This window comes from Pocillopora damicornis, chromosome 6, assembly GCF_964200805.1.
Source record: "Pocillopora damicornis chromosome 6, jaPocDami1.2, whole genome shotgun sequence".
Taxonomy (NCBI): Eukaryota; Metazoa; Cnidaria; class Anthozoa; order Scleractinia; family Pocilloporidae; genus Pocillopora; species Pocillopora damicornis.
Window position 1 is genome coordinate 9,520,770 of NC_142675.1, and position 21,847 is coordinate 9,542,616.

The 21,847-nt window shown below is 37.5% G+C and overlaps 3 protein-coding genes across 4 annotated transcripts; all 3 read right to left on the reverse strand.

The window, feature by feature from the left end:
• Positions 1-558: 558 nt before the first annotated feature.
• LOC113677312 (uncharacterized) lies at positions 559-7,804 on the reverse strand. Of its 2 annotated transcripts, none has more exons than XM_027194108.2 (4): positions 7,728-7,804; positions 2,630-2,681; positions 2,289-2,388; positions 559-1,047 (listed from the first exon to the last, which is right to left on the reverse strand). In XM_027194108.2, exons 1-4 carry the CDS (start codon positions 7,728-7,730, stop codon positions 909-911), a joined length of 294 nt encoding a protein of 97 aa, XP_027049909.2. In that variant the 5' UTR covers positions 7,731-7,804; the 3' UTR covers positions 559-908. The 2 variants fall into 2 exon arrangements, with proteins under 2 accessions (XP_027049909.2, XP_089066906.1); XM_089210780.1 differs by lacking the exon at positions 7,728-7,804 and adding an exon at positions 3,839-4,172.
• A 3,078-nt stretch (positions 7,805-10,882) lies between these two features.
• Positions 10,883-12,716, reverse strand: LOC113677301 (neuropeptides capa receptor). Its single transcript, XM_027194095.2, has one exon. The coding sequence runs from the start codon at positions 12,625-12,627 to the stop codon at positions 11,602-11,604; it is 1,026 nt and encodes a 341-aa protein (XP_027049896.2). The 5' UTR covers positions 12,628-12,716; the 3' UTR covers positions 10,883-11,601.
• A 2,806-nt stretch (positions 12,717-15,522) lies between these two features.
• On the reverse strand, positions 15,523-21,010 carry LOC113677303 (uncharacterized). Its single transcript, XM_027194100.2, has 4 exons — positions 20,586-21,010; positions 18,167-18,214; positions 17,145-17,241; positions 15,523-16,894 (listed from the first exon to the last, which is right to left on the reverse strand). Exons 1-4 carry the CDS (start codon positions 20,653-20,655, stop codon positions 16,564-16,566), a joined length of 546 nt encoding a protein of 181 aa, XP_027049901.2. The 5' UTR covers positions 20,656-21,010; the 3' UTR covers positions 15,523-16,563.
• Between the last annotated feature and the right edge of the window lie 837 nt (positions 21,011-21,847).

Genomic DNA, 21,847 nt, shown 5'->3' on the forward strand with positions numbered 1-21,847 from the left:
GTATTAAGTGAGTTGTAATTTCGTTACCATTAAAGTACAGAGTTAACGTTACAATAAGAAGTAGCATGTAATTGGGAGCGGCATAGGGTAATCGAATTAATTCTGCGAGCACTGATGTATGAAATTAGGTATTTGCAGGGCGTTTAAGTGCATAGGAACCTAGCAGCATGATTATCAAGTAAAGCCTTGTTTAATAGGATATCAGTGCCCACGAATCGTTGTAGAACGTGAGTGAGTCTTGAATCCCACACGGAATTACGTATCTGGGTGTGGATTTCCTTAACTAATAAATGCAGCATTTTTGTAACCCTAGGATTAGAATGTAAGGGAGTAGATAGATTGCAGAACGGAACGTGTAATTGCTGAATTGTCGTCAATAAAACCTGAATCAAGAGAAAGTATACAGTCCAAGATTACTGAACCAGCGTGCGCGGAATTCTCAGCAACGCAAGTGGGAAATTCTGCGAAAATGTACGATGCATCTATTAAAGAACAGGAAAGTGTTTTTAACAAGATCCCCAATCTGGCATAGTAGTGTAAATAAAGATTGCGCTTACAGAGTGTAGGTTGATACCGTTGTTATGACATATTCTAACACATGGACTCATTAACAGTAAATTCTCCAGTTGTCTGAAATGTTACACTAAATCTTATACGTTACAGTGGTATTGATAAAGAGAATGGTTCCAGAGCACAGTTGATACTAAAATTATCATGTAATTCAGTCAATGAAAGTTTTTACATTGAGACCCCTTATCTCCAATGTAACGCTTCATCGGATGGATTACCGAGTGGTGTCCATACTTTAATTTGGGATGATCAGCTGCTTTGTTCATCGAGTCATTGGGACTACATCTAGCCTACTACATCGTGAATAATCTGGTTGACAATACTAGCATCCAAGATGGTTACGTCGTGTAAATATTTGGCGGACTTGAACGATCCTCACCTACCGCCATCTCATATGAAGGTAGGAAAGGGAATCTGTTTATACACTGTAATTCAGAATCCGGTTCTTCTGACTGATGTCTATATGAAATAGAGGTTCTAAACCAAAAAATATATAAATTAATAAATAAAAAAAACAAATAATTGTCAGTAAGTGGTCCAAAACGGGTCTAGATATGCACTATTACGGATTTAATTTAGATATGAACATCAAGCTAAACACATTATTTAGCTTATTCATATGTCTTTTAAACTCTAAATGAGTTATAGGGAAGGAGTGGTAAGTAAAATTTATTATATCGCTGGCAGTTTCCCAGGGCAATATGACATGTGTCGTGAATGACATTTCACTCGCTCTTTCACCTGCCTCCACAGATGGGCCCATCTTGCCCGCTCGGAATTGCTCCCTCTGATCCCGTTCAAGAAAAGCAAATACCTGTAACGGACTTACTAGTTTCGTAATTTTTTATAAAATGTCGGCAATGGATTCATAAAAAGGAGCAGAAGACAGTCAAACCTTTGTGGGTTTATTGTGTTACAAACACAATTGGCTTTCTTTCCCAGCCCTCAAATCAAACAAGTCAATCTTGGTTCTTAATAAAGCGGAAACTTTCAGCTTTATAATAAATCCTTTATTGACCAAGCTTGTTAAGTCAAGATGGCTGGATATTGCCTTCATTCTATTTTTGCGTTTTCATGGAGCGAAAGGAAATCGAAGTCCATAAAATGCAAAAAAGGAGCTCGGCCAATATCCAGTCATCTTGACCTGTTGACCTCCCATTGGGTCAATAACGCCTACAGGACAATCAAGCTGAATTTTTGGTGATTTATACCAATTCTTGTTCTCGCATCGATACATAGCTTGATTATAAGCCATTTAAATTCAAGAGAGAAGATGTCATCCTCCCCCACTACGTTGTCCTCTACGCGAAAAAGCAGCGCGTAGAAGATCGTGTGGGTCAGGCAGGAAGAGGAAATTGCGCAGCCGTTTATCTGTCAATTACTACTTCCGTTTGTCTCTCATTTGCTCTTCCACCTGCCTCCAAAGACAGAAGGCCTAAAACATGCAAAGATTCCCAATAACGACAGAATCCTGTTTTGGGAACGGTATGAGGACTTTCAGTTCTTCACGGATTCCCTTAATTTAGTTAGAGATTTCGGTCACTTCTCTGGACCCTGAGTCAGTTTTATACTCACCCCAAAGCCAATTTTTGGTTTCTCGTACCTCTGATGACTAAAACGTGTTCCTACTCAATTTAAAAAAAGTTTTCTACCACTCAGTTTCAGACCCTTACTCAATGTTCTTCAATTGACGTACAGGCCAGGAGAAAGAGACTTACCCATTTGCTCTGTCCCAAACTTTGCAGCATAAAGTCAACACTAAGATAGTATACTGAATGGCAAGGATGGCTCCCATTACGATTAACGCCGTGATAGCAACTGAAAATAGAACGATAAGAAAGAATGCGAAGGTTAATTAGAGAAGTAGAGTCATGTAAAGTGACGGCTAGCGCAGCTTAAAACTGAAATTTCCGCATGTTGCATCCTTGCAATGAAGCGGCATTCGAAGGAGTCTGGAAGTGACCTTTACACTCGTCTTCCCTACGTCGCACCATTGTAAGCCAAATAAGGAGATTTTAGAAACAGATTAGATCTACCATAGAACTGGCACAAAACTTACGTGCATCATGGCCGTGCTCGTCACCAGTATCATCCAAACTACCACCATGACTCTTTATCAAACAAAGAAATGTGGTTATTATAAAATTGCATCGGTATAATTTATTAACATTGAGAAAAAAAAATTCCCTTAGTTTCAACGGAGGTTACCTAGTGAGTAACTTTGTTGTGGTTACTCTTCAGCTTCCCTTTTGTTCATTTCTTTTTCTATTCCTCCTCGTTCATTTATTGAACAATATATTTGCTCATCCCATTATGTACAGGATCGACAGGGAGCTTACCACATATTTCTTTGGAGCTACATTTGATATGAACACTGGATTCAGAGTGATAATTTCCGGAGACCAAATTTTTGAAGCCCAGCCATTTAAACAAAAGTTAGCCGTTTTCAAGACAAACCACGTTTGGTGCTATCTTCAGTTTAGACAAAAAAAGTTGATTTTTGTGATCAAGCCCAAGATGGCCGAACCCTGACCCTAAGAAATTACTGGTAAAACGCTTATTTAACTCAAGCATCCCTCTTAAAAAAAATAAATATCGTGACTAGTGATTGTTTAAAATGTTGCCTTAAGTTTGACATTATCTGAGTAACCGGTGAAAAATTGTGAAAAAATTGCAGCCCATTGAATATAATTCTTACAAGTTTCCTTACAGCGCCGGTTATTTGGAGGTCTAAAGGTCAATTGGGAATCGAGTTATATGAATTCTTCTATTCATGTACACGTTGCTAATATTAGAAAACTCCATCAGTAGACTAGTGGTTGGAAGTTTAGTCCAAAGGTTTTTCATGAAGGTTTTTCAGGAAAAAAAGCCATGTTTGTTGTTAACTACTCTTGAAAAAGCATAATGTTGTCGTTTAAGACTTGATTGACAACGCAAAATTGGGCTCTTTGCGTATGCTTATCAGAGGGACTTGATTAGCATAAATTATTTTATTTTTGCGTCCGAATCCATCGTTCAACTTTCCTGCGAAGAAGATCAAAGATTGAGATCGTAAAGAAAAAAGCTTTTAAGAACTCTCGAAGGCTTAGTAATCAATTTGTCACATTGAAAAACCGAAAAACAGTTTAATATCAGAAAAAGACTTTATAGAGATTTCTTCAAACTGGGAGGGCAAAGTCCAATTAGAAAGACTGCGCCGCATGACATGGCCTAAACACACCTAGCATGAAAGATCAAACGTTGGTTCGTTCAGCGCCAAATCACACACCGTTAACGTGGAAACACTACAAACACAAAGAGAATGTGTATTCATCTCTCAAAAATACATAAGAAAGCAAGTTGACTTCATCTCACAGAATCTTTTGGTTTCCTCTACCACTTCAGATTTTTTGTTCCTTCCCCAAAAAACTTTCGCTGTGGCCCACCGCTGATTTTAAAAGGGTGGGAAAGGTACCTCGACGGCTACATCGGCTAAATCAGTCAGAAACGGTGAGAAGGCGACATCAATTCGTTTTTCTTTCTCAATCCCCCATTCTGATGTATTTTGGTGGCCTTGTCTAACTCATTACTGTCTCATCTTCGTCTCTCCCAAGAAACATCTCTGAGTGAAAGTCTAAAGGTTTGCACTTTGGACCTGGTGACATTTCACGTGAAATGCGGTGAAAGATTTATTTGGATCCTATCAAATTCGACTATATGACTTAAATTGTGTAGCACCGCGCAGCTAGGCTTCATAACGAAATCTTCCTTTGATGGAACTCGATTTGTTTCGGTGGGTGCCATCGAGGAAATCGTTTGACCGTTGACTTAGCGTCCTGTAACCCACAAAGGTTGCTGTCACGGGGGCTGATTAGGAAATAGGAAATAGTGAGTATTTTTGTCGCTTTAGATTTGTGGCAGGATCAACTATACTAAAAAGAACTTCGCTTAATCGGTAGCGATGATCCTATTATAGGATCGATAGGAATTTTGAGAGCCTCTATTTGCAAATGTGGGGAATACAACATCAGTTCACAAATTTGATAATTTTTATTTTTATGAATCAGCTATTACTTAAAATTGCATCAAAATGGTCCGGCGAAAGTTGTTTTGCTGAAAATTTGAAGCATCCTCAAAACGCGCCTCAAATGAAATTAATGAATATGCAGTTTCCGAAAAGTATCTCAGCTGATGAATCGCGAGGCCCAGACGAAACGTTGCGTCGAAGCATTCAAGTCTTATTTTTCAAGTATTCGACAGTTTTTTTGTCTTGGAAATTTATTCGTGAACATGTGTTTGAGTCACTTTCACAGATGTTTTTAGATAAAGATCAGACTGTTAGCAACTTAAAATTTGCGAACAGGACTTTGATAGTGAAGCAGAACAAAATTATTTCTTTGGGTAACGTCAAATACTGGTCATAGACACCTTCATAACGAAAAAAGTTTTTGCTATTTCGACAAAATATCTCATTTGCCCTTCTTAACGGCGCTCACACTACAAGTCAGCCACACACTCACCGTGACCAAGACTGTTTGCACTGAGTACTTTTTTATTCATCATTAAAGGACGTTTTCAGGCATGTTATAATTAGTGGCCAGTTAAGGAAGCTTTCGGGTCGGCACATGGGATTTATATTTTAAGCATTTTTCAGGCAAAAAACAAAAACAAACAGAACAAAAACAAGGATCTTTTCGGAGAATGTATCGATCCTACAAAATCATAGAGAGGGTCAGAAACACATGATAGAGTCGTGATGTGAAGTTGTTCACAGCTGAGATCACGCTCAGACAATAATTGCCTTGCGTGACGCTATAGAGCCTGAGTCATCTGACCCAGATAGGCTGACGACTATGTGTTGTCGCGAAGTCAGACGAGCACGACAAAGAAATTAAAAACCTACCCGGCGACTTCCCAAAAAATTAATTCACCCGAACGGGACTATTCTTTGTTTTTTTCTGGCCAACAAAATTTATGTAAAGAAGCTCAAATAGAAGAACTTTTTATGGTTTTTAAAACGACATCTATGAGTTTCGAAGCTTGAGTAAAATTGTTTATATGCTTTTCACCTTTTTTATTTGTAAATTTTGGGAAATTCTCAACACCCTTAAGGGTGTAGGAACAAGTGACACTAACGACGAACGAGTGACACTAAATGATCAGATTTGCTCTAGATAAATACATAAATGGCTCACAGTCGAGGAACGAGAACAACTGGAGTTTTAGCGGTTACACGGTCGTGAATATGTTCTGGAAGTCTTTTGCAGGATCACAGGGTGATGTAATTTCAAACCCACTGTGTAGCTCACACGGACAACGTCTTTCCCTTAAATTAACCCTTTCACTTCCAGGAGTGAAAAAGCCTTTTCCCAAAATCCATAAACTTTCAAAAGAGGAAAGAAAGAATGAAAAAACCCAAAGTGTTCAATCAGGTGATTGTTGATTTAGGATGATTTTTCAGAGCTATAATTAAAAGCAACGTATGCTAGGCGATGCGGAGAATTGACGTGCAAATCTTGTGAGTGGAAGGTCAGATCACATAATCATAGAGAGTATGCGAAACATCCTCGTGTTTTGCTGCGGTCATAAGCTCTCAGCATCAAAAAAGGAAATTAGCACGTGTAGCTGGTGTTCTTTATGGTATATGGAAAAAGAGGTGCAAAGCTGCGGGAACAAGTAGTAGAGATTCTACCATTATTCAGTCCCACACCTTTCGCTTTCGACATGATATTACCCTCCTGATGGAACAAACGAACGTGCCCTTCTCTTGTGCATTTCATTCTGGTCGTAAAACAGGAAAACTTGAATTAATTAATTAATTTATTAATTCATTAATTAACGCATGCAGGAGTGTCTGGTCTATCATTATAAGCTATGACGTTCATGTGTGATCAAGCACTTGATTAGTTTTCGTGATGCTAGCTGCGTTATTTGCCAAGCATATTACTGTTTCAGGGAAGCAGGTGGTCAAAAATTACTTATAAACTCTTGTAAAGAGATCTCATGCGCCTTTCCATTGCCGTACTTGAAAGAACAAATATCCGTAATCCGTTGATTGTCAAGTCAGAGTGCCCCTATATGTTACAATCTGGTTATATCGACTGAGGTAACCACGTGGCCAATTTGCATTATCAGCTCAGTTGATTAAACCAACTTGAATTATCTTGTGATGTTCCCCATCGCCAGGCGCAGCACCACAGTTTCTTTAGAAACTTACCCATTAGCTCCTAAATAAGCCCGGGCTTCATTTTCCAAGATTTAGTACATTACAGTATTTGGTGAACGATTGAAGGATGTTTCACATTCAATGTCAAAAGGTTCCAGTTTTCCAAAATAAATCATTTGTAATTTACTACGCATTTGAAAAACGCGAAAGGGAAGAGTTTAATTTTAGATGAAATTGTTAAGTGTCATGTTTCATCAATTTACTATGAAATGTTCCTCAAAAGCTGCAGATGCGTGTACTAACAAGTTAAGTTGCTAAGATAATTTAGAGTAGGGTAATTCATCTGCTGTTCTATCTTAATGGTGTATCTTCTATATTTCTGAAGGAGACTAGTTAAATCGATTTCGGATAATTTTTCTTCGAAGGTCATTTTTAGCTTGACCGCGCCTGACCTGATCTTTTTTGCGTTTGACAGCAATCTTTATTTTTTATATACCTGTGTATTGCAATCGCTTTCGGAATTTTTAAACCCCGTTCCTTTTCAAGCCCTCTTGTTCGATTTTCTGTAGTCACCAAAGGCGACGGAGCCTGAAGAAAGCTATTTTAAGGTATACGGTCTTCCAAGATTTGATCACGCTAACTCTTTAGAACGTGGAGCTGTCAAGATTTTGTTACCGAATGGTAAAAAAGTGTCTGAAAAAACTTCGTATTTTTAAAAATTTCTGTCCGCAATTTATCGTTTCCTAATGAGTTTTCATTAAATCTGTTACGAGGAACGTTCTATAATTCACTTATTTATCAATTTATTTTTTTCAAGAAGCGAACCTGACACAACGCTTAGTGATTTAAAATTAGTAAAATAACTCGCTTACGCGAAATGAATACCAAAATTTAATTTGCTGCTGATAGTTGCAAAGATCGAGTACAGCTCTGCAACACAGCTAAATTAATCTGGAGGCTGAAATCATGCTCATCAACAGAAGGATAAAAGAAAAGAAAAATAAGAACCTACCATTTTTGAAGAGCTGTTCAACACGTGCAGGTTCTTTTAACAACGTAAGCTTATGTCAGCAAGACTGAATTCAAGCCTCCTTTTTTAATATCAGACGTGACATTAATATCAAATGTGAAAAAAACAATCGCAAATCATGTGAAAATCCAATGATATGAGGTGACCTGTTTCTAGTGGACATATTCATTCATATGTGAATAGAGTGGAGCTACTTTTGAGGCAAAATTTATTTTCAAATTAGTTATACAATTCTCCTAAGAAAAAAAACGCACTGATCAGGACACGCGTTAACGATTCTTGAATCGGTCACTCTTCACAAGGTAAGAAACTCATGTGAAGACAACGGCTTGAGGATATATTGCAAAGACTTCTCACCAAGACTTCTCAAAGTGATGGACACCCTTCATTCTCTCAGTAGGAGAAATTATAGAACAAAAGATTCACCTAGTCTTCACGGAAAGTTGCAAAACAGTCATTATTAGAGCTATCACGAAGGTCGTTCATCCAGCACGTGCGGTTCTTATGCAATGCAATCGTCTTTGTTATAACGAGTGTGAAATAAAATGCTGCATTTTACTTCATACTCGAATTACATGCGTTGCGAAAAGTAGATAAATGTGGAATTTACAGTAAGAAAAACAGAAATTTGATGCCAGTATTTTTCAGGCGGTCGACGTACATGCAAGATAAATGTCGCTAAACAGAGATTGAGGTCATAATCGAATCGCCTGCATTTTTTCTTCTTTCAAATTCATACGTTCGTAAAACATTTTATACTTAAAAGGAATAGCTCATTATCAAAAAAGAATTTATTTCACGTATTTTTGAGCAAATTGAGATTACAGTGTATGAGAGGAAAGTGATTTTTTAGCTTTTTTGACATTTGCACGTGACTGTTTTTGCTTGCGAACGCTTGAGGTTTCCGAACTGTAAATGATAGCCCCCTGAGAGCCTGCCTTGCATAGAACTAGAAATAAAATAAGTTTAAAGTTAATAAAAGGACACAACTAACGAAGGGCTGTAGAAGGGCTAACGCTCGAAACGTCAGCTTTTTAACTCTTTATGGTGGCCAATTTACGGAACTTATCAACTCAGATGATAATACAGAATTACCCTGTTATACTCTCCCACCGACGCAGCACCACAATTTCTTTAGAAACTTATCCCTAGTTCTATGGGCTGCGAATACATTTATTTTTTTTGGCTGACCATGATTCTTCTCCTTTTATCCTTTTAAACTTTGCTTCTGTTCGAAAAGGCGAAAATATCGCAGGTTTTTCCTAGCCATAAAACAACTTGAATAAGTACAGTTTATAACTCTGCAGGTGCAATTTTTTATTTTATTTTGTCTCCTTCCCTTGTTGAGAAATTCATAGAAATAGGAAACCATGCCTATAGCGATATTTTGGTCGATTACCAGATAAACAGTCGAGCTTTGCTTGCAAGAGAGCTTTAATAAATAGAAATCAGACAAGGTTGTGTCAGGATAAATTTTGGCCACTTAGGATGGTCGATTTATTGTCTAAAAATTAAATCTTGTACAATTAATCATTGAAGATTTTAAATTTGTTTAGTTCTAGCAAAGGTTAGGGTACAACAAAAAAAAGTAAGTTCGCAGAAGACAACCACGTAAACAAAAAGAGGAGGACAAAGGGAGGAGTGGGTCAAATTTGCGCAGAGTGTTAGGTTTGAAGACGTTTAGTATTATCATTATTAAGCGTCGGGGAACTAGCTATCGAGCACACTACGCTAGGCGAAAGGCACCAAGACTCAAATTGTCTTTTTCACTTTTTTTATTAATTACTCGGTTCTCCAGTACACAATTCTACTTATATCCAAGCTTATTTCATTCTGTGCAAGTCTGGTTAATCTCTTAGGCTCTCACACTTTGATTCTCACTGAATACTTGTTCTTTGACTGCACGATTCTGACTCTGCTTATCTGCATACTGTCTACATTCTTCCAGTCTGCTCTCCTCTCTTTTCTCTCCTCTCTCTTCTCTCCTCTCTCTTCTCCAGACTCCTAAGTGAGCTGTCAAGAACATACTTATATATTCACTACTGACAGATATTGTCGAGCATGCCAGCTGGCTGACTTTAGGAGATTAAATATTTGTTGTTAGAGCATTAAACCAAAAAATTTCACAAGAGTTTCGAAATGAACAACAAAGTACTCAATCATAATGCTTACAATCAACTGAATCAGCCTCTGACTGCGTTAGCCAAGACATGAACTTTCGTGTGGGTCTAAAGCAAGGTCTTTAAACAAACTAAGCACGTCCAAGGAAGCAAGACAAGGCTGTCACAATTCAGAAACTCATCATGACACCCAAAACCTAAATATCTTCGGAATTCGAGTTCATACATTGAATATATTCTAAATATAAACGAAAGATTAAATCATTCTAAACTGACCAACTAAATTACTAACTTATCATAAAGTAACAAAATAGTTCATCAAAATAGGACGCACCAGCGAAATATGGCACCTCTTCTATAGATCACTGGAAACAGAAATTTTCCATCAAACGCGTGCCTTGCGCAAAGAACAATCTAATATTATCAAAGTCACCAAATAGTCTTGTGATTATTGTACAATCAATTTCGGATACTACGAGTCTGCCCCCCTCAAGTTTTGACCTTTCCCTTCATCTCCTTGCCTTTAATCATAGACTTATTATCCTAGTTAAGTATTAACAGTATAGCAGTATAAGGTAGTTGGGGAAGGCGTGACGCGTGACTTCCAAGTTTGTAACCACAAGTGTGCCAAGTGTGTTTACTAGCTTGTTGTATCAATAGAGACCTTCAGTAAACCACGACGATGGCGACAACGAAGACGTGGCAAAACAAAAGATCTAGTGAGCAGAACAATAGTTCAGCACGTGCGTTTTCAAACTGTGTTAAATTCTTCGCCGCCCCCTACAAAATAACATCGTGATGTCATCAAAATTCGTGTGATCTGAGAGAGGAAACCCCGACGGCAAATTTTAAATACGCTTAGTTAGCATTAATTTAGTTTATTTTAGAAATTGTTTTAATTAACCAGTTAACACAGGAATTCCCCGACTGTCTTGTCATAGTCTTTACGTAAACAGAGCGCCGGCATTTATTACGCACTTCCCTCGAATAAGTATGTCAAAATATATATATATATTTAGAAGAAAAACCACCAATTTAATAAATGTTAAACCACTCTTTTTTTCATCGAGGATAACCGATAACGGTTTAATATTCAATATTGAGTGGAACTTTGGGAACCTGTCTTGGATAGATGAAAGGAATATCTAAAGCTTTCAGCATAGTAAACTGATCATCAATCATAAATACACTTAGTTAGCATTCGTTGTTTTTGTTATTATTGTTATAGATATTATCATTTGGAATATTTTTTAGCTTTCAATTATACAGCGTCGTTTCCACCGACATATCTGATAATACTTATGGTTTTCAGTTCTCCTTTTAACGAATCAATATTAAAAAGACTCTAGAATAGAGCGCATCATACCAAAATTGTCATAAACTGCCATTGCCTACGTGTCGTTAAGATAACCTTCAAATTACAATATCGATATGCACAAGTAAAGGCAACATGCAACCGCGATTTTTAGAATAGATAAAAAATATAAAGCCCTCTATTTAGCATCCATCGATTCAAATGAATTATTAAATTTTGAGAAACTAACTGACCTTAATTTGTCATGTTAAAACTTTCGATATTATGCTAAATATGATTTGACTCTCCTTTTAAGATCATCTGCTACCTAAACTATTGAAAGCACAACGATTTACTGAAATCCGAGTTTTACTGAAAGTGGAAAGACGAAGGCGCCAGTAATACATCTGAAACTTTTTAAACTCTAGATCTTATTTTTTGTTTATTTTGCAGCTGGTGGTACGTTCATTTCGTTTTCTGGTGAAACCCTAACTTCCCTGCCACAAGTAAACGAGCACGTAATGAAACAAAACATGTTCCTTAATGCCATGTGGAATCTTGAACTAGATGCAATTAGTATGACAGGATTAACTGCAGCGCTAATAGATGGAAATATGTAATAAAACAAAGCTAAAGATAGTAAGCACGAATCTTTGGTATACAATGAGGGTAAAACCATTTTGAGAATAAGAAAAACACACAGTGGAGTCCAACATAGAAAAAATGTTATGACGATTGATATGAAGACTTTCATGATAACCTGATTCTGTTGTCTGTTGCGGATTGCTACGTTTTGTTGCACTTCATCTGCTGTAGGCCGTGTTTGTCTCAAACATTTCATGATTTTGCAATAAAGTATAGGTATAACTTGTAACGGAACGCAGTAAAATACTACAAATCCCATGGCGTAGAATATGCGACGTTGATCTTCGCCCCAGTTGAACCTACAAAATTTGTGACGATTTTCTAAGACTATTTTGGAAAACCAGACGTAAGGAAAAGCACCGGAGACTGAAACGATCCAAGTGGATAGCAATAATATGGCACGGCTTCGACCAGTTATCCTCGTGGCTTGGAAAGGACGGACAATGGCGATGAATCTGTCCACGACGATCAACACGAGACTGATCACTGACACAGCCTGGGAAATGGATCTTGAATAGATACAAAACTTGCAGACAGGCGTAGCAATGGAGTCACTAATCGTATGCTTTCCTGATTGCATTCCTTCAATTGCATATAGCGGCCAGTTCGTCATAGCGGATAGCAGATCAGAAATAGCCATGTTCACAATGAAATAGTTTGTGCTTGTTCTTAGCGTAACGTCTTTCAGGAAAGCAACTGTCACAAGGGTATTTCCGATGAATGCCCAAATACTGATGAGGGAAACTGTTGCTGTGAGCAACCCAGAAACAACATATGGACACGAAGATTTATCAATGAAAACCTCATCACTTGAGTTGTTCATGTCTACTTTGAAAAATTCCGATTTCTTTATGATGATCCAACTTGTGGTGTTGATACGAACGTGCTTTGACTTTGAACTAGCTTTTAAACTTCCCATAATTTACCGGTGAATCATTTTAAGGCAATACCGTCTGTCAATCAACTTTAAATTCAGTTGACGTAATCATTTTAAATCCAGATATGTTTCAATGATAGACCCATAAAAAGCTTAATTTGTGCTTGGTTTCGTGTCATAAAGAAATTCTGAACACAATATTTCAGATTATACAAACAATGCCACTCTAAATAAAAATCAATACTAATTAAGCCGAATAATATCATAACTTTCAATACGCTTGCCTCAGAATCTCCTAAATTTAGTTAGGAAAGACGCCAAGAAAGGCAGATGTCCCAAGAGCTTGCGTTCTCTCAGCTTTATGCATCTTTGTTGTATGAGATAACGTTGGACACGTCTCATTCTTGTTATTTTGTTGTGTTTTGGTTTTTTTCAGATAGAAATAAAGAAATAGAAACTTTTATTATCCTTCCACGTAGTATTTGCTGTTTACTCACGAGAAATTTGATACATTCACGCTCGTGTGTGTACAGATAGAACTGCTTTTACGTTTTACAACATCAGAGACGAAAGACTTCTTCATAATTAACTTATTATTCAAATAAACAAAATAGCCTCGTCATTCTGATATCGGTCTATTCGTTATCAATCCCAGCAATGCGTAAGATTGGTACTACTTTAATATGACAGATATTTCTTCTCCTGGGTGGAAAGAGGCTCTACAAGAGGTATAAGATCGCAACGAAATAACAAACAGCAAGGCTAGGTTTACTTCGAACGACAAAACGTTTACTCTTGCTGCAATTGCCGGAGTCCTTCTTTCTCAAAAGGCCCACGTTTCTTCTGGCTTGCATCGGAAACATTTTTTACTGAGAAAAAAATTGCAGGTTGAGCGAAACAGAGGATATTACTAGACTAAACTAATAAACGGAAAAAGCTAAAAGAAAATGAAAAATGTAATTAAAGACAGAACAGAACAAAAACTGTAAAAATGTTACCGTGGGAGTGAAAAGGACATGTACCCTGAGTTATTTTCACGGCATTAAAGCATACTTTACGAACTGTTGTAAAAGTAAGCTTAATTTACATTAGCTACCAAAGGAAAAGACTGGTAATTTCCCCTATATAATTGTAACAGCGGTTTATTTTTTCCTCTACATCCATTACTTTTCAATTCAAGAAATTTATATCACATAAGATTTCCGCCTGGAAATTATGAAGTAATGGCATTATTCCTTAAAAATTTTTAGATCGTCGCGTTTGAATCCGCAATCTATGGCAGAAGCTGTTTGTAAACGAAACAGCACCTGCTCCACTCGATATCCAAAGCTGTCATTTTTATTTTGTACCGCAAATAGTTCCGATTGTTAAATGTATGCTGCAAAATAATCAAAGAAAGGCATAAGGAAAACCAACAAATTGCATTGGGCCAAGATACAACTTCGGCCTTCTCTTTTGTTATTTGCACAACTGGATCATAGCATATTGGAAAAAATCGAACAGATACGTGATGTAAGTAAAACCAATATTTTAGAAATAGCATACAGAGCGCGTCATTAAAGCCACCACAATGTTTACTTTGCAAATGACAAGTATCTAAAACTTTCTTTTAATATACGCTACCAATCACGTTTCGATATGCAAGAGAAAAGCTAGAAAATCTTATTTCTGAGGCAAAAAGAAATTTAGGATGAGTGTCAGTAGATTTATTCATAAATCTTTCCATCAAGGGTTGTCAGAAAAAGTCATTTTATTCTGTGTCTTAAGCTGAAAAGGTTGCATAGAGTTTTGTTAATTATATGCACATTTTCTCAAACTGAAATTTTTATATTATCAGAATTAAAAAGGAAGTTTCTTTGTGTTGAGAGGGAGGAGTAAATTAAGAAGTAATGCCTTCCTCAAGAACATTAAGGGTAGAGATAAAGCCGAAGTAATTACGACGCAAATCAGAACAGAGATGTGGGTAAATAGAAGACTAAAGATAATTTCATCAAATTACCCTTAACGAAAGAAAGAAAGTAGGGAATTTGAATTTGATTATTTCCCTGCATATAAACACTACATAAGCAGCTCGCTCGATCTTGTGGATTAAACTTTGATTCATGCAATCGCTTCACGATTATCCCGAAATCGTTTCCGACGGCAGAGCACGAACAAGAAGCGAGCCGTCAAATGACAAGAGCTTTACCGAGAGCCTACAATAAGTACTGTAAACGATTTTTTGTAGAATGTCAGGAGAATTGTTACCCGATCGCATGTATCATGTCATGACGGTCAATCAAAAATATCAAGTTAGGCTTTAATTGTGGGCTTTAACTGATAAAACAGTCAAATTCTCGGGTGACTTGACCGGCGCTAAAAGCACTGAATAAAAATGCCAGTTTTACGTGGATCGTGAAAATTTTCGGAAGCTTTATGGATTCTTCAGTCTGTGGTTTGCTCTTTGCGAGTCTGATTGTTTACAGTCAGGTCAGCTCCTGCTCAGATCGTTTCAAAGAGAGCTCAGATGGCTGCACGATTTAGCAAGATTGATCCAGATAATTTAACGGGTAAGGATGATCCAGATAATTTAACAGGTAAAGATGATCCAGATAATTTAACAGGTGAGGAACGGTCGCGTTCTCCCTCGATAAAAATTACAAAAAAATGGCGAAAAATTTGACTTGTGTAATTATATGTTTCAGGTGCGATCACGACTGTGTGCCCTACGTTCCTAACTCTCCACTACAAAAATATTCCTGCTTAGATAAATATGTATATTGCTTATTTCTGCCGTGAAGTGCCGGTGTTTGTATGTTGTCGAGCCTCGCGGGCTCATCAATATGAGGAACAACTCGTCAAAACGTTTAATAATATATCTTTATAAACAAAAAGGACTATATATACAAAGTTGAATTATTCAACATAAGCAAGAGATTGTATGATACAATCTCTTGTTATAAGCGACTCGTTTTACACGCCATGAAGTCCCCGAAAATTATCTCGAATGACAAACGATTCCTTATTTACTCTGTTGATGACTTCTGCCCATGAACTTCACATTTTCTAAGCTTCAGCAACTTTTATTGAATACAGTCCTTTACAAGGTTACACTTACTCGATCGATAAGACCACAAGATTACCTGTTCAGTCATCACTGCTGTATTCCAACACATCACTTTACATACCATAAAATGGAATTATATTAGAAAAATACTTAATATTTTGTCAGTGCTTGATCTTGGCATTTTGTACGAGGAAATTATTGCAATTCTTCCCTTTCATTCTTCATGCATTTTCTACTTAGTGACTCGCAATCTTTTACAATAAAAATGACTGATCTTTACGCCTTTCTTTTTCTTGGTTACTCGTGTGCAAGTGTCAATGAAAGGCTCATTCATTGTTTATCGCCGGGGGAGGGATGGATAACGACATCTCCCAAAACCTTCCCCCCACGATAAATTATGACAGATCCCTAACTATGAACCTAGCTCTTGAATTGAATTCCTTTATAGTTCCTCCTTTATCGTCAGTATCATAAATGTATGAACACTTTACAAACTTCCATGCGCTGTCACAAGGAGACAATATTGTTCGCGCATCAAAAATAACTGGTTAATTTTGGTTTCATTTCCTACTTTTCCTGCTAACTGCATGGTCCTTTTGTACGTGGATGTATTTACACCAGAAGCTAAAAGTTTTTGACGCAGTTCCATGGTCGACGAAGACTTTATAAATTGGTGGTGTGTACACACTGCAACCATTTTTTGGTAAGTTTCTACTCGGTTTTCTGTCTATGTGGTTGCACTTGATGTGAAAAGTTGCCCCATGACTTTGTTTTCGACGCAAGTACAACTGTTAGGAGAACTTAGCTCTGTTAAGCTAGTTTTCACTTGAACCATGTTACAAGTTAACGGTTTCCTCCACAGGCGCGATAGCGACTGACTCCTCGATTTCTGAAACTACTCCATCATCTAAGCTGCTTCTGCTTCTCGGTGAGTTTGCAACACAATGATTTGTCTCTGACTCATTCCTTTGATTTTCTTGGAATGCAGTCGTACCTGGACTAGCTATCCCCAATATTACACCATCGTCAATAGTAGTAACAACTGTGTCGCTGCTAGCAATACTCTGCTGACTCGTACGCACTTCATTCATCGCCATCTCATATGAAGGCAAGAATGGAAATTCGTTTGTCAGCTGTGATTCAGGATCCTCAGCAACTGACCGAGATCTGAAAAAACAGGAGGAAAATGAACTTAGCAGTTGCTTGGCAATCTTTTAAAAGCAGAATGAAAAACTGCCTTTAACAAGCTTCCAAAGGCAACCATTACCATGTGAAATGAAAAAAGAGAAAAGTTTTTAGAGAAACTTTTGTGCTGCGTCAGTGGTGGTATCATAAGATATTTAGGTTCTACCAACTAGGTTGGTAAGCTAAATTGGCTACCGTAAAAAAACCGTAAAAACGAGAAATAAGAACTCACTTAAACACCGCATCCCATGCTTTGCATGCAAAAATAAAGAAGACAATCAGCTGAATGGCTAAAACAACTCCATATACTATGACGATCGTCAAACCACCTGTAAATTAAAAAAAAATAAAGAAATGAGTTTTCCTCAGTACGTCGATACGGAATGCATTACTGGAAATATTAAACATGAGACTAAACAAAGTAGCTTTAAAAGGCGCTTGAAAAAAGAAAACTGACGTCATACAGTTATATCGAGCAGTAAATAGTTTTATTATAACTATTACTGAACTGTTAATATTTTTATTTTACTTTATTACCGACATACTCACAGATTGTTATGTCGTAGACTGAGATAAAATTTTTGATATTAATGTTTTTGCTTTCCTCTTTTGGTTATTTTTTTATTCGTGGCAATACCCGCAAAACGGCGATACTTACAATACTGTAATGAGCTAAGCGTATTGGACCACATTAATAAAGTTACCTACTTACTTTTACTTACACCAGATTATTGAGACAAAAAGAGACTGTGGAGAATCTCAAGAGACTCTTTAATCAACATCCTTGGCTTTTCCATTTACTCATCAATTTAAAATAAAAATAATTTTCAAAGAATTCTCTGGTGCTTACTAAATCTCTTAGCAGTGGTAATTTCATTCTACCCTAGTTGAATGTGGACTCCCCACCCACTCCTCCCCCTCCAACGGTTCTTGATCTCCAACACTGACCAAGAGTAATGGACCAGTCATTATTTATCGTCTGGGTAAGCGGGTGGGGGAGATTTTTGAGGATCACATGGTTATCAGGGGTAACGGAAGGTGATCAGTCGTCGCCAACTTAATACGAAGGGGAACTATAGATATTGACTGTTTATTAACTGCCAATGAGGAGGATCCTAAGAATCCTCCAACTCCCACCCCGAACCTCCTCCCCGCTCCATCGGCGAAAAATAGTGACCACTCCCTAAACGAGAAGCGACAATAAACAAATAAACACATGGCACAAAATGTATTTAGGAGAAGATCGCGACTTACTAGCTTCATCGTTAGTTCCCTCGTCTTGGTCTGAGTGATCAATATAGTCTAGAAATCGCAACAAGAAAGAGGAGAAAAAAGGAACAGATGTATCATTGCATGTTACTGATGTGATGTTTTCATAGTAAGTTCTAAGGAAATAGCAACCAAATTAAAAAGAAAGTTATCCGTTTGCCTCACGTCAGTGCAACGAAGATACATTTTAGTCTCCTTTATGATACGAACCCAGGCCTTCGGATTTAAAAGCCCAATCTCTACCACTTAAAGAACACAGTAGTCAAAGTGAACCAGGCTAGCTAGATGAGCCGGAGACAGGCCCTAATTCTATGCTCAATTTTGATCGGTTCTTACCCATGATCTATGGGAGGACAGACGCATAGATGGCAACATAAATGACGACGTTTTGTTTTTTATCATGATTATAAAACAAATAGATCCCATGTCACCGTAGGTCTGTAAAGCTCTCTTAGAGTAATCTGTAATCTCTTATTAAACATGCGCACGGCAACATAGAATCTATTTGTTAATTTTTGGCGCTTCGGCTTGAGCGTTTCTTCCCCTCCCCTCCCCACCCCCTAAACCTTTATAACAAAGTCGCCCTGTTTCAGATCTATAGGCCGCAGCTCGAGACTAGCTTTTAAAAACGAAACCTCAAAGAAGTCGCACTTTTCTTGCGAGGGGACATCGAGTAGGTCATTTCAATACCTTGTATCTAATTCTGACGAAAGGCTAACAATCGGAGCGTCATTTTTAGAAACTCTTGAAGGTGGCCAATTTAAATTATCACCTTAGCTGATAAAACTAAATTATTCCCCCAGCGACGTGGCACCTCCCGTTTATTCATTTACTTGATTCTGTTCCCTTGGCTTGACCGTCTATCAGCGTTCCTATAAGCGGGCATTTGGTACTCTAACCGTAGCCCTTGGCGCCGAGAATTCTTCGGTACTCACGTCCATGTCATTGTGTTCCGTTTGTTGACTTAAACCTTAAATGTTAATCTCCCGATCTTAATTTTCTAACCCCCTCCCTTATAAAACCCTCTAAACGAAGGAAGAGGGCATTTTAAAAGGCGGAAATCTGTCTAGGAAAAGGATCGGAGATGTAAATTCACTGAATAATCAGAGAGATGTGTTCAACGATTTTTTTAAACGATGCATAAAACGCGTTGAGAGGCAAGACATGATGCATAAAACGTGACATTCACGAAGAACAAAGAGACCAACTAGCATGCATGAATGGATATCATCTCATCTCATGGATGATTGTACAAAGACAATAAATTAATTTTTTTGTACAATCCACCATATGCGAGAGCTTGGTAGTTGTTATTTTAGCCCGTATGAACCTGGTCGTGTAACTTATTTCAACATTGCTTCGTGGATGGAATAGAAACTTACGTCGGTGGCATCCCAACAAAATAAAAATGAAAAAAAGGAAGAAAGAGAGAGAGAGAGAGAGAGAGAGAGAGAGAGAGAAATAAAGAGAAGAAAGAATAAACAGGCCCTGATCGACTCCGCCGTGAAATAAGTATTATAGCATTATCAAAGGGTAATTTAGTATTATGAACTGAGTTGATAACGTAAATTGGCCACCGTAAGGAGTTTAAAAGTTGACTTTTCGAGCACTAGCCCTTTCGTCAGAGCGATGAATGAAGGGCTAACGCTCGAAACGTCAGCTTTTAAACTCTTTACGGTGGCCAATTTAAGATATCAACTCAGTTCATAGTACTAAATTACACTGTTATACTCTTCCACCGACGTAGCACCACAGTTTCTTCAGTGGGGACATCGAGTAGGTCATATTAGTACCTAATATCTAATTCTGACGAAGGGTTAACTTCATGATTAGCATAATTAAAGCTCGACAGCACGCTAGATATAGAGGTTGCTTTCTTTCTGTACGTCCCCAGAGGATAAACGTGTTGTTCAAATTTGCCTTTTGTACAGCATGTTTACGTAAAAACAAAAGAGCTGCTCGAAGCTGGTGTTTCTCGGATCCTCCTTATTTTAACGCAAAAACGTGACCTTCCAGTGTCGATTTGTTACTTATCATGATGATCGATATGTAGGGTACACTTCGACTATAGCGAAATCTAATTTAAGTCTTAAAAATGAAAAGGTTCAAGAACGTTTAAAGATTAAGTGAATATCATCAGCACAGAGACAGCTTAGGCTTGATTCTCGTAATAAAAAATTTACGGTCTTGAAATGAAATGCCCAGTTTAAAATCTGAAATTTGAAAAGTAGACGCCACATTCAAAGGGATTTTACTCAATCCAGTTCAGACTGAGTAAAACCAAAGTTTCTGGTTTAAGACAATTTCTTTTATGGCCTACGCGTAATATTATTGAAAAAAAAAACTTCCGTTCTCGTTTAACTATAAACAAAGTGTTTGTTCTGAAATGCGCACGACGACTTACCTCCATGGACAGCAGAAGAAAATAAAGCCAACAGCAAGAACGACTCGTAGAGGTAGCCCCTTACACTCATTTTAGTTAGAGACACAACAGTAATCAGAAGGTAGCTACTTCTAAAATAATGTTTCAAGGCATGTAGATAAAAGTCGAGTCATTCGCAAAGTCGGTTCTCAGCGTTGAAGGATCAATATCCGATGATAGTGCCGTGGCAATATATGCTTTCCAAATGCAAATGTACTGGAATACATCATGCTTGCGGAGTCTGGCTATCTCATTTGAACTGTCCTCCCGTGACACGTGATTCGTGTTTCACGTGTCACGTCAATTTCCCAAAATGTGAAATACTTCAGCTCCCAGACTTTTGATGTCAAACAAGCCACTTCCACACAAGAGAACTTTGAATTTGGTAAAAGTTGCTCGGTAATACTAAAAACCTTTTGTAGGTTTTACGCCTCATTTACAGCGGTAACTGTAAACAAAATTCTGCGTCATAGATATCGCGCTAATTCTAATATGACGGCCGATAAGCGGGATTGAACACGCATAAGCTCGTCAAGATATATCTAAAAGTTGCTTCAATATAACTCTTCTTATCATAGTCCAAGTTAGCAACAATTTTAATCCGAAAGTTCAAAAATTAGAGCAGAAAGTTCACGTTTTAAATCTTGATGGTAAAACTGTTAAGTTTTCTATTTTGGTTCAATTGGCAGGTAAACGAAACAATGGTTGTGTATGGTAATATTCGCTGTTTACAAACACTGACGTCAAGATCATTTGTTATTCAAATACACCGACTGTTAAAAGAAGTGCTTTATTGATCTCACGAAAAGCACTAGACACGCAAAAAGTGGCCTTATCTCCACTAGCCGAATATAGTTCATTTATCGTTTTACAGCTTTGCTGCGTTTATCATGATTTATCGTGTAATAATTTGTTAACGGGATTCCTAGTTATGTTCATTGATCCATTATTTCATCCTGACAACTCATTTAAGGTACAATTCTCAGCTTGATAACATCACTGTACAAAACTGTATCCACATAAGATACAGTGAATTTTCTATATTTACATTTTCAGGTGGTCCGTTCCACGATGGGATGACCATATAATCTATTGCAAAATAATTCCAGAACCCAGCTCTGTTTCACAAAAATAAATAAACACAAACTCCTGGGCAGGAAAAAAAAGCTCCTCTCTTCTCTTCATTCATAAAATTGAAGTATTGATGCATCTTATTGTTAATAGTCCTCGCTGCGTTCACCAGA